This window comes from Lissotriton vulgaris, chromosome 1_1 (genome assembly GCF_964263255.1).
Source record: "Lissotriton vulgaris chromosome 1_1, aLisVul1.2, whole genome shotgun sequence".
NCBI classification, from domain to species: Eukaryota; Metazoa; Chordata; class Amphibia; order Caudata; family Salamandridae; genus Lissotriton; species Lissotriton vulgaris.
In genome coordinates this window covers 737,995,622-738,013,068 of record NC_141685.1, presented here as the reverse complement: position 1 = coordinate 738,013,068, position 17,447 = coordinate 737,995,622, and the positions used below count along the sequence as shown (strand labels likewise).

Sequence of the window (17,447 nt, the reverse complement as noted above, 5' to 3'; positions counted from 1 at the left end):
AACCCCATTTAGAGATTTTGGCTGGTGAGTAATAAAGATCATATAACACCATATAGTGTTGAGTTCTACTCCTACCCGAAAGCAAGATGGAATTAGCCAAGTGGATAGATTCTTCCATTTTAATTGAGTTTGAACCTAGTTTCTCCACCCATAAATTTTGCCTAAACAAAATATCATCTGGTTGTTTTGATATCAACTGATTGTAAAAATAACCAATTTTCCTTCTTTGATACAAAGAGTCAATCAAAAAAATTTGTTGTAGCGACGTTCGTTCCCGTTCTGATACTGTATAAAAGTAACTATGCCACTGTAAGTATTTAAAATAATCAGCATTGGTAAGTTTATATTTTATTTGAAGTTCGGTAAATGACGTAAGTTTATTATTCTGTAAGAGATCCCCAAACTGGGTAATACCAAGGTTATGCCATCTTTTCCCAGTACTATCTATACCCACAAATGGGAAAATATGAAAGGAGGTCAAGGGGGTGTATCTCGTGATTCTGGGGATGTCAAAAATTCGCTTGATGGATTTCCAGGCCCTAAAAGCAGCTTTAACATTTTTAAATTTTGTTTTTTTGTAATAGCTGGGCTCGACAAATTTTAGTAAACAACCCATGGCCTCTGTCCCTAGAACCAATTCGTAAATAGATGGAGAGTGAGAATCTAGAATCGGAGCCTTTTCACTGACAATTAAGGGAGCGATGAACTGCAATACTGATGATAGGTAATAATAAAAAAAATATGGTGTACCCCAGCCCCCCCTATCTTTTGAAACTATCATTTTTTGATAGGCTCTACTAGGTCGTTTATACCCCCATAGGAATCTTCCTGTCATTTTCTCCAGCTGTTTAAAAATAAGCGTAGAGAATTCTAAAGGAATACAACGAAATAGATATAAAAACTTAGGGAGAATCATCATCTTCAAAACATTATTTCTGCCATATAAAGAAAGATGTAAATGGTTAATGCGCTCTAGTAGAGTGTTAGATTCCTTTATCATGGGCAAGATATTTATTTCTGGGATTTGTGAAACTGGTGATGTGATCTTAATACCCAGATATGTTGCAACGGAAACTATGTTGTTATGTAATGGGGGATTTAGACCTGTGCATAAGATTTATGTCTTAGCCATATTTAATTTATAGCCCGAAAAGGCGCCAAAACGACTAGCCAGGTCTTCTATCCTTGGGATAGCTTTACTTATATCTGTAGTAAGGACCACCACATCGTCAGCATATGCGAGTGCCCTATAGTGTATGTCTGCTGCTACTACAGGTGTAATATCATATTCATGATTCAATTTGTTTAGAAAAACATCGATATAGATTGCAAAAAGTAAAGGAGAAGCAGGGCACCCTTGCCTTGTACCACGGCAGATTGGAAAGGTGGTCGACTTATTTATTCCAATTTTGATGGATGATATAGGAGTGTTATACAGAGCTTTCAATGCTCTAATCATACTTGGTCCAAACCCCTTAAATGCAAGTAATTCCCATAGATAGGGCCAGGCCACTCGATCAAACGCCTTCTCGGCATCTAAAAGAATTACTCTCATTGATGTGTTTGTACCTTCAGCCCAATCAAGCAAGGAGATTACTCTACGAACATGATCAGTGGTATCCCTTTTGGGTATAAACCCATGTTGCCACCGTGATACTATAGTTGGAATTATCACAGATATCCGACTTGCTAGGATTTTTGAAAAAACCTTGCTATCGGCATTTATAAGTGAAATCGGCCTATATGAAGCCGGATCTAAGGGAGGTTTATCCTTCTTTATAAATGCCATAATGGTCGATTCGGCCCAGGAAGGTGGGGTTTCTCCTTTCTGTGCTGTCATGAATGTTGTTAGTAAATCTTGTTTTATCAGATTTCTAAACAACCGATAAAATTCTAATGGTATTCCATCTGGTCCCATGGCTTTTCCACTAGCAAGAGATAGAAGCGCAGACTTTATCTCTTCCCAAGTAATATCCTGTTCTAAAAACTGGAACTGCTCCAGAGAAAGTTTAGACACATTGTCATTTTGAATGAAATTTAGCATTGTTTCGCTAGTATGGTCTAAGAAATCTTGGGTATATAACTTGAGATAAAATTGTCGAAATACCTCTAGGATTTCGTCAGGTTTAGTGTGTGTTAGGCCAAGCTCATCTTTGATTGCGCCGATAAAAGTTGATGCCATCTTTTGTCTAGTTCTTTTTGCCAAGATTTTGCCAGATTGTTCTCCCATCTCAAATATCTGTGCTCTCATGACTGCAGATTCTTCTGCCAATTTAACTGCAAACACTTCATAAAGTTTTGCTTTATGAATAGCTAATGAGGATTTAATAGGTTCAATATTCTGACTGTTCTTTATAGCATTTATCAATTTCTGTTCCCAATCGCTAACTAGCTTGTATAACCGATCCATTTTGTCACAAATACTTTTTTGTTTATTTATTGAATATGAAAGAGTCCCTCCTCTCACACCCGCTTTAAATGTATCCCATACAATTTTCGGGGGGGCACTACCCCTGTTAAATTAAAAAAAATCCGTAATCCACTTGCCCATATGTTCTATATATTTTGTATCTGCCAATAACTTTCGATCAAAAGACCACTGCCTTGATGGTAGAATATGTTGTTAGTTCTATCATGTTTGGGTTATGGTCCGATATTACTCGGGGGAATATCTAAAATGTGACATTGTCGATGAGGGAGGCTTCAATAAAAAAATAATCTAGCCTCACCATCTTCTGATGAGGAGCAGAAAAAAAAGTATAATCCGGTGAGAGAGGATTCTTGGCAGATGCTACATCCAACAGACCATATTCTACTATTAAGCCTTTTAAAGCTTTATAAGTCTTTTTCTTTAAACCCGTATAACCAGCACTGCCATAGAGATCCAGGCCCTTGTGTAAATGGATATTAAGATCACCACAGAATATCAAAGGAGATGGCCATTGAGCTAACTCTAAACTTAAAAAATTCAGACTTTCGGGATCATCTATATTAGGAGCATATATTGAGCAAATGGTATAGATTTTATTGTGGATATTAATTTCTAGAATAATCCATCTGCCACATGGATCAGCCTTACTACGCTTAAGAGATCCCAAACCTCTTCTCATAAGTATAGCTACCCCCTTTGTAGTGGTTCCTTGACGTGTACAATCCAGTAAATGCATGCCTAAATCACTAAAGCAGTGCCGGTCATTCCAGGTCAAGTGTGATTCTTGTATACATAGCAGGTCTATTCGCATAGCCTGTATCATCTGTGCACAAATCCCCCTCTTCCTTTTGTTATTTAACCCACACAGATTCCATGAGCAAATCCTCAATTTACCCAGCATATCCTTTCAAGAAGATAAACCATAAAACAGAAAGAACAGGAAAAACTATAATGCACATGTTACTTTCTTGGCACTTCCAAAAACATTTAGAGTTAAGACTCAACTTCAAAACAATTATCACATCAAACGTTGTAGTCTCTTCTTCCCTTTTAAGAGATTTGCTCTTCACCTGATCAAACTCGCACCCTTTCCCTCCCATTCCCCCCCTCTTGACCCCACCCCTCCCCCGTCCCCGATTACATGGAATTTTCTAATGTAATCAAGCCACTCTTTGTTATTAAATTTGCCTGCCAAGCCTGCTGTATTCCAAGCGATCAATCTCAGTACCTCACCACTCTGCTCTAATCCCCCCTGAGGCCTCGTTTGTGTCTCCTGCTCTAACCCTTGCGTGTCCAGCCCATATCCCCCTCCTATACCTTCTATATCTATAACCCTAGGTCTAGCATGCACAGACTTCCCAACACCACTCGATGGAGTTTGCTGAGCCAGGCAACTTTGCTCCTCCATCTCCTCTGCCAAAGCACCCTTTTCCCCGTCTCCCAGGGGTGTGTTATCCGTTTGTCAATCCACCCCCTCAAGGCCATTCAAACAGTTAAACCGGTTGAAGGTGTGAAAGGGTGGCTCTGGTCGGCCAAATAATGGCCTGGGGTTAAATTCATGATGTCTCCCCCTCCGACCAACCCTCTCCCAGTTATCATAATTTTGGGGCGGTGGCACAGGAGCAGGGATAAGGGGAAAAAAGAAAGACACGCGAAGGGTTTGAATGGTGGATTCCCTAGATCTATTCTTTCCTTGGCATATGTAAGAGACGGTGCCAGCGTCCCTGAAGCTCACCAATATGCAATCCCCTATTATGGATTTGTATGTTCTCCTCACCCATGGCACCCTTCTTACCATTATAATTTCGTTATTTAGGTGTACCGGGAGGGGTCTGTTTATGTTTGGCCACTTGATTACCCTACTTTTTAGGGAACAAAAATCCTCGGTTTCGCCTACTTCAAGTGGAGGGACGCCCGCCATAACTACAGTGAAATCATTTGTCTCAGGGGGTAAATTAGGCCTGCGTGGTCTAGGGGGAAGCTTCATTAGAGGAATCAATGTGGTGCTGTCTACGGGCTGTGTCAGGGGGACAGGGTCTACAGAGGGAATGGGCCTATTAGAATTGAGGGACTTAGTAGGTACAGGCTTAGTCCTCAAGGATTGTGGGGGGGCCGCAACATTCGCGGCCTGTAGGGGGGCTGGGCTCGTTATGCTATTTAAGGACTGATGGGGGACCAGTGGGATGGGAATAGGCTCTGATTGCTTTCCCTGGTGACCAGCCGGGATTTTCATGCTACTTAATGTAGCCTCCAGAATGGTAAGTCTAATCTCGACCTTTTTAATACTCTCACTGATTGGTAGTAATAGTGACCTGAGCAGGAATTCCAAGTTACCAAGCGGGGCAACAGTAAGGGGGACATTGGCAATATTAATTCCTGTGTCTTTTGTCAGAACGGGGGCCAAGCCATCTTGAACAGTAGGTTCAGGGTGTGGTTCGTCCGATAGTCTCACCGTCGATGTGGGGGGTTTTGAGGACCTCCCAATATCGGAGTGAGGGATTTTGGGTTTGTTTTTCCCCTGGGCTCCCTTCGACTTCCTCCTGCGTTTGTTAGGGGGGGGCCCATGTACTCCTTGTGCGGTGGCTGGCTTAGGTTTAGCTTTCCTAGCTTTCGGGGCTGGAGGAGGTTGAGAGACTAGATCAATGGTCACCCTACTAGGGCTTGGGCTTATGGCTGGGGCTAGACTCATAGGTGGAACTGGTGGGGTGTTCGTACAATCCCTCAACAGGAGTGGGACATCATCTATTGGGGTCAACTCCTCCCTAGGTGTGGTGGGGTATTCTCCAAGGGTCTGTTTTTCAGATTATCTATTGAGCGTCTCCGCTCTGCCCTTAGCCGGGTTAAGTTACTCTCCTTGTCCCCATCCCCCACAGCCCGGGGAAAATAGTTCTCTAAGGTCCTGTTTTCAACTCCTCCCTGCTTCATGGGGGTGCCCTCCCTTGCCGGGGACGGCATGTCAGTAGATGATCGAAAATAGTCAGTGAGGGGCTATAACAGCAAATTGGACCAGGGTTCAAATGACCAACACAAGAGGGTAGGCCCAGCCCGGCCTACTCCGGCCTATGACGGCCTAAGACGGTCCCGCCCTTGTCCCGGGCTTCTCCCGGCGCCATCCCGCGCAGCGGGTAAAGCTACTCCTAATGAAGGAGGGAGGTGCTCAGGGGGCGGGGCAAGCAGGGAGAGCGTCCAGGTGCAGGAGATGAAGTCAGCGCAGGGACTCCTGGGCAATGGAGTCCCTGATCCTCACCTGGCGCTCGCAGCCCTGCTCTCCGCGGTTCCAGGAGTTCCCAGTCACAGCAAGCAAGCAAGCAACAACGATGCGCCCAAGCCTACGGGCGAAGCGGGACCCGCGAAGCGGGTTCCGCGAGATATGGCAGTGGGAAAAGCAGCCCCAGCAAAAAGGACCTCGCATGGGCAGGGCTCACGCTCAGCAGTCAGCAAATGTCTCCCACCAAACAGGGAGCAAGCAGGCTCTTTTCAGCGGTGCTCAGGGGGCGGGGCAAGCAGGGAGAGCATCCAGGTGCAGGAGATGATGTCAGCACAGGGACTCCTGGGCAATGGAGTCCCTGATCCTCACCTGGCGCTCGCAGCCCTGCTCTCCGCGGTTCCAGGAGTTCCCAGTCACAGCAAGCAAGCAACAACGATGCGCCCAAGCCCACGGGCGAAGCGGGACCCGCGAAGCGGGTTCCGCGAGGTATGGCAGTGGGAAAAGCAGCCCCAGCAAAAAGGACCTCGCACGGGCAGGGCTCACGCTCAGCAGTCAGCAAATGTCTCCCACCAAACAGGGAGCAAGCAGGCACTTTTCAGCGGTGCTCAGGGGGCGGGGCAAGCAGGGAGAGCGTCCAGGTGCAGGAGATGATGTCAGCGCAGGGACTCCTGGGCAATGGAGTCCCTGATCCTCACCTGGCGCTCGCAGCCCTGCTCTCCGCGGTTCCAGGAGTTCCCAGTCACAGCAAGCAAGCAACAACGATGCGCCCAAGCCAACGGACGAAGGGGGACCCGCGAAGCGGGTTCCGCGAGGTATGGCAGTGGGAAAAGCAGCCCCAGCAAAAAGGACCTCGCACGGGCAGGGCTCACGCTCAGCAGTCAGCAAATGTCAAGTACCTTATCACAGTGTCCCCAACCTGGCAATGCACATTCCACATCTACCACAAATCCCACTGAGACCCCCGCCCCCTTCCCAATAACCCTTGTGCTCCAATCCCAGTTTTTCATTTTGCACATCTACCATTAAAAAGTAAAACTCCCCATTTCCTCATTCGTGCACGGCAAAGACCAAACGGTTGAATGTGCACCAGAAATTTGAGTTGAACATCTTCCTGCCTCTCCATGAGACTATTTTGCACATTTCCGTGGACTTAGATGGTCATGGGAAAGGGGCAGTGGTTTGTTATTTACCTGCAACACTGTTTTTGACCTAGAAAAAAGTCTGAACGTTATTGCTTTGATATTCCTTCATAAATACTGTTACTCTGACAAGGTGGAGGTACGTGGGAGAGATGCCTTAATTACCTGCTAGTATTCTACATCACTATGAGTTGTGCTATTTCTTGCCACTGCCCTTGCATTCCCTTTCTCCCAGCAGCCAAATGCGACTACATCGCCCTTTGAAGAACCAGTGAAATTGTATTTACCTGGTATACCACTGGCTACAAGGTTGGTATTGTTGGTCCTTTCTGGAGGTGCTGTGCCTAGCTTCGCACTCTGATTAATGGGATCGCAAGCACAAGAGGGGAGGAACATATAAACCTCCTGAAAAAAAGCCAACAGGGAGCAGAGCTCCAAGGAAGGAAAGCCTGCGATAGAAGCTTGGCAGTCCAGGCAGGACTGAATGAAATGCACCCTTTGTGCTGTGCTGGTGTACCTCTGTCGCGAGGAGCTACATTTAAAGGGATGTCAGACACTTAGGCTAGTAAAGTTTGAATAGAGGCAGCACATTTAGAGATATAGGCCACAGTCTGTGTCAGTGTGTCCTCGCCACGTGACGTATTATGTACAGAGGAGCTCAGGGGTAACTTGTGAATATGTATGTACCTTTGGTGCACGCATGAGAACCATGTACATCGGATCATAGAGAGGAGTGGAAATGTGTGGCCAGGAGCAGCTTTCAGAGAGGGCGAACTTGGGCCTGGTTTATGTACACATTTCAGATAGGGTGAACAGAATTTGAACACTAAAAACGGGTACATCCCACAAACACAGAAGCAGTACTACAATTTTGTACTGACAGTGGGGCATAGAAAGACTTAACTAACAGCGCTCACCAGCAAACAAAACATATACAACAAAAGAACCAAGGGAAATTAAGTGTAACTTTTACACACAGTCATCTGATAAGGCAATATAACTAATTCTGCACTGGATTAAAAGAAAACTTGCCTCTTATTTCAATCAACCCTTGCTGAAAACATGGATAGATGACGAAAAGGGGGCTGTACTGGCACATAGGTAGGAGGAGCGTGGCATGTACAATGTTACCATTGTCTGTCTTTATCATGAAGAGCAACATGTATGTTAGGGTCAAATTTGGCGGGTGTGTTAGTATACATGGATCACATTCAGGAGAGGGGACACAGGGATTCCAAAGGTTTTGTTAGGGCATCTGAGTCATGAAGACCAGAGATGCACCTGTAATAGGGAAGTATTGTATCCTGGGTAATCTTTCCTAGCAAGCACTAAAATAATTTCTTGCATCGTGGTTATATCTGTGTGCTAGAGGAAGGCCATGCAGGATATCGATTCTTAATATTTTCCTAATATTCACACACAACACCATCCACCATCATGGTTTATATGGTAGAAAATCAGACCCGCTCCTGTTAGGCCTAGGGATTTTTGCTGCCAGTACTTACGGTGTTGGCCAAGGAGAATGGCAGCTCCTGTGATAAACCCAATGAAACAAGCAGAATGAAGCTTTGAAGCAACCATGACCCTAGAGACGCCCAATTAACTCCAGGACTGGGGATCTCGGGACTTGTGGCCCCGCGATGCTCTGATTGGACATTTGTACTATTCAGCATCTATGGTCTCACCTCTCTGCCCACGTAAGATCTCTTATCCTCGAAAATCAAGGCCAGGTAATCCACGTTGTTACTGTTGAAGAACCCTTGAATCTCTGTCACACTGTAAGAGAATGTAAGACACGGTTATCAGGGTCAATTCTAGAAAATACTTAACTTCAGGCAGTTAAAAGAAGCCTTTGATCAGGACATACCCTCCAGCTCGGCGATCATGCTAATCTGTAGGAGCAGACAGGGTCTATATCACTGCAATCTAACTATAGCTCCCCTTATCTCTCACTAAGATGAGGCAACCTCAAGACCCTTTATTTCTTTGCCTCCTCCCTTTACCTGTGTTGCTTGAATGGTATTCCTCATATAAAGAGATTCTACCTACTGCTCGAATATACACTAGCCTCCAGAAAAAGAGATAACTGGTAGGTTTGATCCTAATCTAGACGTACACTGAACCTTGCCTTAAAAACAGCAAAAAATATCCAAGCTGCCCTTTGCAAGCAAGGTCTTTTGATTACAAAATGCCTTTCAAGATGAATCCAGTCCATACTTTCAAATAATGTTTATTAAACCTTTTTGCTTTGCATAGTATAGTTTTGATCCAAGACAGCGGTTGCCAATGACGTTTAAATATACAGTGAGTAAGAAAAGCAGATAATGAGTTAAGTGAACATGCACCATTGGATGAACAACAGCTGGTCCTTGCATATGATATACACATTTTTTGTGTTGTTAGGTACAGAAGAAGTGAGTATTTATGCTTATGTACATAAAGAAGATTGCATGAGACAAAGTGCAATTCAGAACAAGTGTAAAGTGAATGAACAAGTGAACAGGCTTGAATGGGGGGGCAGTATCTGTCTTAAGGCAACAGCTAGGCCAGTGGTTCTTGCCTTTTGACTTGTGTAGACCCCCACTTAATCATTACTGGTACCTGTGGATCACCACTGAATAATTATGGGAATCTGGGGACCCCCACTGAGTCATTACTGGAATGGGGACCCCCAGTGAGTCATTACTGGAAGCTGGGGACCCTGGCCTAACAGTTTGATGATTTGAACTACAAAACAATACACAAAACAATACAGAAGCAGACATTCATAAACAAATACACAAATGATTAAATATTTTATGTGATTCACCAACAAATATTTTTTTTAATATGTAACCGTAATTGGAAGGTTGGAGCTTGTCTAAATTCACTTGAAGCCACTCATTGGCCATACTTTAAAGTGTTTGATGCACTTGCACTGCTCCCACAAATCAATCTGAGTATACAAACTTAATTTTTAACTGCCAATTTCAAATTCCTTCATGTCTACAGAACTTTTTAACATTGGCAATGTGAATTGTTGCTTCTTTATTTACATACACTTTATTAATCTGATAATATTATTTGATTTTCTAAGCAGTCACAAACCCCCCTGATTGGGATCCCCATGGGTCCCTTGGCCACAGGCTAAGAACAACTGCGCCAAGTGATATAAATAGTGATGCGTGATACTACTTGGAATAACAGAGGACAGGGTTGGTAAATATCATACATCACATTAGATGGCATGTGGTGGTCCACAGGGAGGCTAAACCCGGTCCTTTACCAATATAATTGTCACTTTATGCCATCCTTTTCCTATCGAGTATTTCTATGCTCAAACATTTCCTGCCGAAAGAACTTCAGCCCCATCTGCCGCTAGTTGGGATTTGCATTCCTCAACACTTTAATCTCCTCTGAGTAAAGGACCTACTCCCTCAAGCTGTTGGTATTGGTGGGGGGGCTTAGAACGTTCTCCTTCAGATACAATAGTGGAAGGAGGGGGATCCTCATACATAGTCATGAGCACTGAATAGTCCCACCCATGTTTGGGGATCCTGGAGCACTTTTAAAAAGTATACATACATGTATAACCACAATTTGTACCACAGTACTTGTACCAAGTTTGCAGTCTAAAGAAGGCTAAAATGGCCAGATTTGAATGAATTTTCATTTTAAAAAGCCAATTGCATGGACATACGTCACTATAAAAAGGTGATCTTAGGGCACTGAGTGCTGCCTTTTCGACAAACATCTTTTGAAAATCTTTCCAAACCTATTTAGAGTTTTCACTTGACATATTTTGCCATGTAAGACAGCTTGACACCTTTTTCTGACAGAAAATGTGCCTTCCAGAAGATCAGATCCATTATTCCTGTACTTGTCAGTTCTTCTCCAGAAGAACTTTGAAGGAGGAACAGAAAACCAGATTACATGGAATGCAGCAGAGGAAGGAAGAACATGCTGGCAAATATTCTAGAAGCCACAGAGAAGGTCAGTCCTCTATTAGAGCTTCTTCTCACTCCAGGGACTCCCCTAGAGGCATATCTAAGGAGAAGAGATATCAGAGGAAGATACATCAACGCTATACTCCTTGACGTCAAAGACTAGCGACGACCAGACACACCTTCTTGCTCACCTTCATCAGTTACAAAGTCGAGACACTCAACAGTGAAAGAACCAGACAGTGGCTGATGGGAACACAGTCGACATCAAGGACACCTCCATCGACGGTAAGACCACCTCCATCGAGATCAAAAAATCTCTTTGGAATGTTCCCATTTCAGAGATTAGTAAAGCAGCTACTCAGAGATCTGTTCATAGATTTACTAGACACTACTGTTTAGATTCAGACTCCAGAGCAGATACTCAAGTAGGGCAGGCTTTTTTAAGGTTTTTTGGGTGATAGTTTGAGCTGTTTTTATTTCATGTCCACCTTTTTGCGGGATGGCATTGCTATTCTATTCTGTGCTCAAGACTATTGACGAGGATCCCCTGGAAGAGCAAGAAAAGTTACTCACCTGTAATCCTAGTTCTCTTCTAGGGGAATTCTTATCAAAGGCATAAGCAACCCTCACACTTTTCCAGGCAGAAGCTATTACAGATCTTAACAATTGCTTCACCCAGGATTCCACATTTCTGTAAAAATTACCTGACCTAACCTAACGGTCGCCTGTGAGGCATAGTGGGATGCAGGGGGTACTCTGGGGTTCTTAAAGGCACAGTGCCTGTTTTCTATTCTGTGCTTTGCATTGCAGCCTAATGGCTAACAAGGTCTTATATTCCCTTTCTTTTTCCTATTACAAAGGTCTGTGAAAGATATTCTATGGTCACTTTTTTATAGTGATGCATGCCTATGCAATTGGCTCCTTGAAAAAAAATGAAAATTCAATGAAATGTGGCCATTTGTAGTCTTCTTTAGGCTGCAAACATATATAAAGTACTATGGTACTAATCCTGGTTATACAAATATGTATACTTGTAAACGTGCTCCACGATCCCCGCACGTGGGAGAGATTATTCAGTGCTTATGACTTTGATGAGGATTCCCCTGGAAGACAACTAGGATTACAGGCGAGTGACTTACTTCAGTACAGTCACTCAGTCACTGAATAAATAACGTCTAAAGGGTATGTTGATGCATAATTAGAAAGACCCAGTTGCAGTCGGCATTCATCGTGGGTGAGGGGGTATGCGGGGGGGGGGGTAGATGTAATAATGCATTTTAAAAACGTACCTGTCTGCCGGCCGAACGGGTTCTGCGTTCTCAGCTCCTGCTCCTGCAGGAACAGGGAGCGTCCCTCCCCTCCCTTAAGCCAATCACAATGCTGCAATGGCTGCGTTGTGATTGGTCGGGATGGTACCCATACAGGTGCCTATGGGGAGGCCATTTTCTCCATGTATTCTGGATTGCAGCCTGCATGGAGCAAGTGCAGAGTGCGCATGACTGGTTTGGGCGGCCCCAGAGGGCCGACCAAACCAGTCACGCACACTCAGGAGTGAGCACACCCCTCCTCCCCTGCCCAGCCCTGCTCACAGAGCAGTTCCGAGCAGGCACCAGCCCGCAGCCAAACACTTCTCCTTTCTTGCAGTGCGAGAAGCAGAAACATAAAAATTTTTGTTTTACCATTTTAGGTTTGTGCTTCTCGCACTGCGAGAAAGCAGTGGGGCGATGCTGCTCCACCCTAGTGGAGGAGCCGCCCCTGAAAAGACCTCACACTGACCAGCCTCCTTATGTTTTTGCAGATCAACATTTGACGGACTGTGGAGCGAAGTTTATTGTAGTGTGACAATAAGGGCAGAAACCATACAAACCAGTATCCTGATCACCATCTTATGAGCTTGCATAGTAGTAGTTGCAGGGATAATATGTGTGTATAACATAATGGGAAGAACGCACATCAGCATGCTTGCAGTTTACCTTTTCATAGAAGGAGGAAGTTGGTACGGCCCCATGTGTCACATGACCCGTTAACAAAGAACCTATACTAGCCAGCTTCCAGAACATTCCCTTTTGAGAGTGTATGTTACTGCTCGATGTTGGGTCACGTCTTTTGAGCAACTATTTATTCAACTAGAACAAACATCTCCCGGTCTCCTGAATGCCTTACATTTTCCATGTAATATTTAGGAAATGTGAAATGGTGGGAAGCTTGTATGGCCAGAATTTGTTTGTGATTGTGATCCACTCATTAAGCATGAAGCACTGCAGCCTTGACCCGTGACCTCTGTGTTAGTCCTCAAACACTTAGCAGAGCGCGTGCCCCAACTATGGACGTAGAGAGCATTGTTCCGCTTTGCTGATGTTTCGTTAAAAAACACAGACCCTACAACAAGCCCGCCCTTATGACGCAAATTAAACATGGAGGTAGAGCCCTACATACACAGACTAGGAACGCTGCAGAGATAACAATAAGGTCAACCAAAGCACGGGTATAGGAATGAAACTTCCTTAAAGCGGATTCAGTTTCACAATAACCCGCCTCATTACCATAACTCTAGGTCTTTCCTTCGACGTCGAGTCCAAGAAGGGGATAATTAGCACGAAAGGAGAACATGCGCGAATACACTTTCAAGGAAAGAAATACTGGCACTAATTACAGTGCCACGCAGCCAGTTGCCATGTTGGTCTCTTTGCAGCATAACGAGGAGATGTAGGTCACGTTCACACACTGCAATTCCCATCCAGGACTTCAATTGCATACTCTCTTGTAGCAGCAACGCAAGAAGGCATCTCCTATGGGCCTATGGGAGGCTAGGATAACAAACCGGAGCACTGGTCTAGGAGCCGAGTTACTGACCTTTGAACCCGGAGTACTGGATTCTCATCACAGCACATAACCAAATAATCATGTGGCAAAGGGGAAACCACGGTGACCCTCTGCATAAAATCAGAAATACCTGTAATGTATACATGTAGAAACCAGCAGTACAGTGTGCTGCCTAGTTCTGTCCCATTGACACGTTCTGACCTCTCTTACTTCCTCCTCATCACAGTCTGTATCTGCCATCTAATCTCAACTGGACCCCCTCAACCCCACAGCATTTTTTGTTTCTCAAACTATTACATGAAAGCACTTTGTTAAAAAGTACATTTCTAATGCTTAAAGGCACAAAACTATGGGACAACTTCGGTGTTCAAATTTCACAGGTTAAATACACATTCAGAGCATGAGGGGGATATTGTTGTGTGCAGGTGTAATTGCCAGTATTCTGCTGTTTAGATATTTCTTTTTTTCTATATAGCTTTAGGGCAAGGTATAAGCACAGTACAAACTGACCATAAGATGTAGCACCAAACACAGCAGACACGTGCATGCAAAGTAGGTAGTACATAGAGAATGTGTAGGTGAAGATATTTGAAATAGAGGCTCTGACCACATCTCTTAACGTACCATTGTTGCGAGGTCCACAGCCCCCACACTATCATATTTAAGTTCACAGGCCCTCCATTTGTAGACTTAACTTTTCAGCCCTTGCACAGTAGTTTATGCCTCTTTATCAGTCCTGCAGAGATGGATGTCCCGCCTGCTGCCAATGCCTGGCAGTGTCCTTCTTAGCTACCAAAATGGCCATCCCGCCTATATTCCGTTGGCCCTGGTCTTCAACCAATCCTCCATTATTCCTAGTAGGGGCTATCTTAGGATCCATGACTACTAAGAACTGCAAAACATCTGCAAGTCAGGCATACATCCCTCACCAGTAATTCTCTATAACTGAGCAAACCCAGCTCATCCGATGTATGAGCCTTATGGGGAATGACATCTCGTGCACTCCAAGTTGCGAGCCCTCCTCATTTTCCGCTATTCTTTTCGGACTATAGTAGATTCTATGACGTTAGTTGAATTGGGTTAGTTGCAGGTTCGAGGGGATAGACAGTATCTGGGCTGCCAATGTCATCTGGGTCTCCTGCAATTCGTCATCTCCCATCTCCCCGACATCTTGTTCCCAGGCCTCTCGCAAGCCTTTGAGAGGATCAGAGCCGTTAACAGAAGGGACCGATGAAGTCTTGGTGTGCCTTTTCTGCCCAGTGTCTCCATAGTCCGGTTGGATTCAGGGGGTTATACTCTAGCCCTTCACATAGAGCGTCTCGATGTGTCTAAGGTGTGATGCAACTGAAGGTACCTATAAAATTGAGAGTTGGGGAGTTCAAACTTCACTAAAAGGTGTTTTGCGGTGTGAATATGATCATGGCCCAATACGTCACTAAGACGGGAGAGGACTATAAGGTCGTACTGTCGTAAGCCCTCCAGTTGTGCGATCCGCTTCAGCCAGTTCCTTGCCCAAAGAGTCTTTTGTGCAGCAAGTTTGCCTGATCATTTCATACGATTGCCTGCTGCACATCAGCTGAGGAAAGGAAGCCCAGTGATCTTCGGAAGTGAACGCGGGAGTGGGTCCCCCCATACAATAATTGAAACATACTAAGTCTCTCAAGTGGAGTCTTGGTGATACAGAAACAGCCAGTCCCCTATTTGTACCATTTCTATGCCCACTGATGGGGGCAAAGATCTGGAAGGTCCAGACTTCCCCACAAACGCCGGCAGCGCACACTTAGAAATGGAGACCCTGGGTATTTACCCACGCAGATAAAGAAGGTTACCCTAGCCTGGAAATCCTGCAAGCAAGCATACGCAGCAAAGAATGGGTGATTGTTTTAGGATGTATAAGAACCGAGGATAAACTGTCATTTTATATACTGCCCCCGCCCACCCCATCACATTTAGAGGCAAAAAGACCCATGATTCCAAGTCTCTGCATATACGGCGCAGGATAGACACTTTCTTGTCCCAGTCTTTGCGAGGGTCACAAGATCTATATCCCAGTATCATAAGATATCCTCAGCCTTCTTGTATTGATTGTCTGGCAGGGGTTGGAAAGATAGGTCAGTTAAGTGTAAGAATGTAGACTTGCCACAGTTCACAATTCCTCCCTATCAACTTCGAATATAGGCACTTTTGATATTTCTGCTTCTGTCGCCATGACCATCCTTTCAACCTTCATTCCTTTTTCTGTCATTTAGCACTTCACCTAACTCTACTCTTACTCATTAGAAGGCTTTTTCCTTACTTGGGATTTCTGGTATTATCCTTTCTGATTTTCCCACTCTCAAATTTAAAGTCTACTGGAAAGACCTTCCTTTACCCCCATTATTACAAGGGCACCCCACAACTGCTACTGGGCTTTGGAAGCAACAGTCGTACAGAGAGAGTGAGGCCGGGAAGTCTGTGCAGGCAGTTCTCTAGCATACAACAGGGTACTTCCCTGAAGGGTATGCACTTATCCACCTGCCTCCTTGCTTTGCCCTCGGCATTTGACATCTTTGAAGTACAGAAACACTTGTCTTGCATTGTGTGCGCCTTGGAGAAACCAATGGACTGTACAGATTTTTTTCTGGTTCCCTGTACAAATCATACGCTTGGCTTTCTGCAGAGGGCTTGCATACTGAGAGCAGGCCCATCTTCCTTGCTATACATGCTTGATGGCCGGTTAAGAAATTTAGGGTCCAGCTGACCCAACTTTTTGCATTCATTTTGATACTTAATTTTGGGATCCTAGGCAATCCCAAACTCCATCCACCCAAATACTTGCTCATACATACTCGGCAAGTTCGAGTGGCGTTTCCAGTCCCGATTCGTTTGGCGCAAATACCACAGAGTCTCACCACCCGCGGATCACAGGCGGAGACGTCCCGTTACCGTAATACTGACAGCCCGATTGCTTGACTGACACCTTAGCACTCGAGTCTCTGAGAATTCACCTATCGGACAAGCACTATATGAAAGAACCATACGTGATGTCAACTCTTGACTCTATGCCACTGTAAAAACTCAGGTTGCCTGCCCCCCTTTCTGGTCCTGAAGAAGACCCCACAGTAAGGGCATGACTAACCCCTGCGCATATCTGAGGGTCGAAACGTCGACAACCACCTTTCTCAGTGTCAACTTCACGCCACCATTATAACACTGATTGTATTATGTGAAGTATGCCGTTTTGATTCAAACGCCGAACTTTTGGTCCTTTTGTTTTGTATCTAATTTGTCAATATAGTTTTGCCAATTGACTGATTTTACTGTCACCAATTCCTTCCATCTCCACATCCTCACTTGACCTTCACTCCCCTTCCTCTCTCCCTCCCTGGGGCACTGTACAACCCCCTACAACTTTTGATAATTTGTTCTGTATATTCAGTATACCTTATCCCATTGTGAATTAAACAGTGTGGATCCATTCAGTGTTTGTGTAGAATATTTTTTGATTTGTGTATATTATACCACGTTCACACTGGGACCCCTTCCTCCTAGTACATACATACTCGGCGTCGCCCCCCCAAAGCATGCCACTACCCTCTGTGGTCCTCTATTAATTCTTCCTAAAAAGCCCTTTAGCTTAAATTTGCCCCTGGCGAACTACAGAAGAGCATTCAACAACCTTAACCACTTGGACGCTAAGGGCCTGAGGCCTCTATAATGAGATTTCCATTGAAATAAATGGGCAGTGCATGACAAGTTACTTACCCTTGTCATTAGCATCCAAGTGGTTAAGACCCTTGTTAGATCTGCCTCTTCTCTCAGTATTTCCTTTTTACCCATCTATGTCTCTTCCCCATTCCCTGCAATCTATGTTCACAGTCTACCAAAAGTTCTACCTTTTGGCATATTGAGTGCAATATAATCAGATTAGAATATTATAA

The 17,447-nt window shown here is 44.6% G+C and overlaps 1 protein-coding gene across 1 annotated transcript in view; it reads right to left on the bottom strand.

Moving 5' to 3' along the window:
* The window catches only part of QSOX1 (quiescin sulfhydryl oxidase 1), a 357,780-nt gene that overhangs the window by 104,063 nt on the left and 236,270 nt on the right, over positions 1 to 17,447 (bottom strand). Inside the window, exon 5 of the mRNA XM_086955434.1 lies at positions 8,464 to 8,554. Coding sequence (XP_086811560.1) covers positions 8,464 to 8,554 — 91 coding nt within the window. The remainder of the gene's footprint in view (positions 1 to 8,463; positions 8,555 to 17,447) is intronic.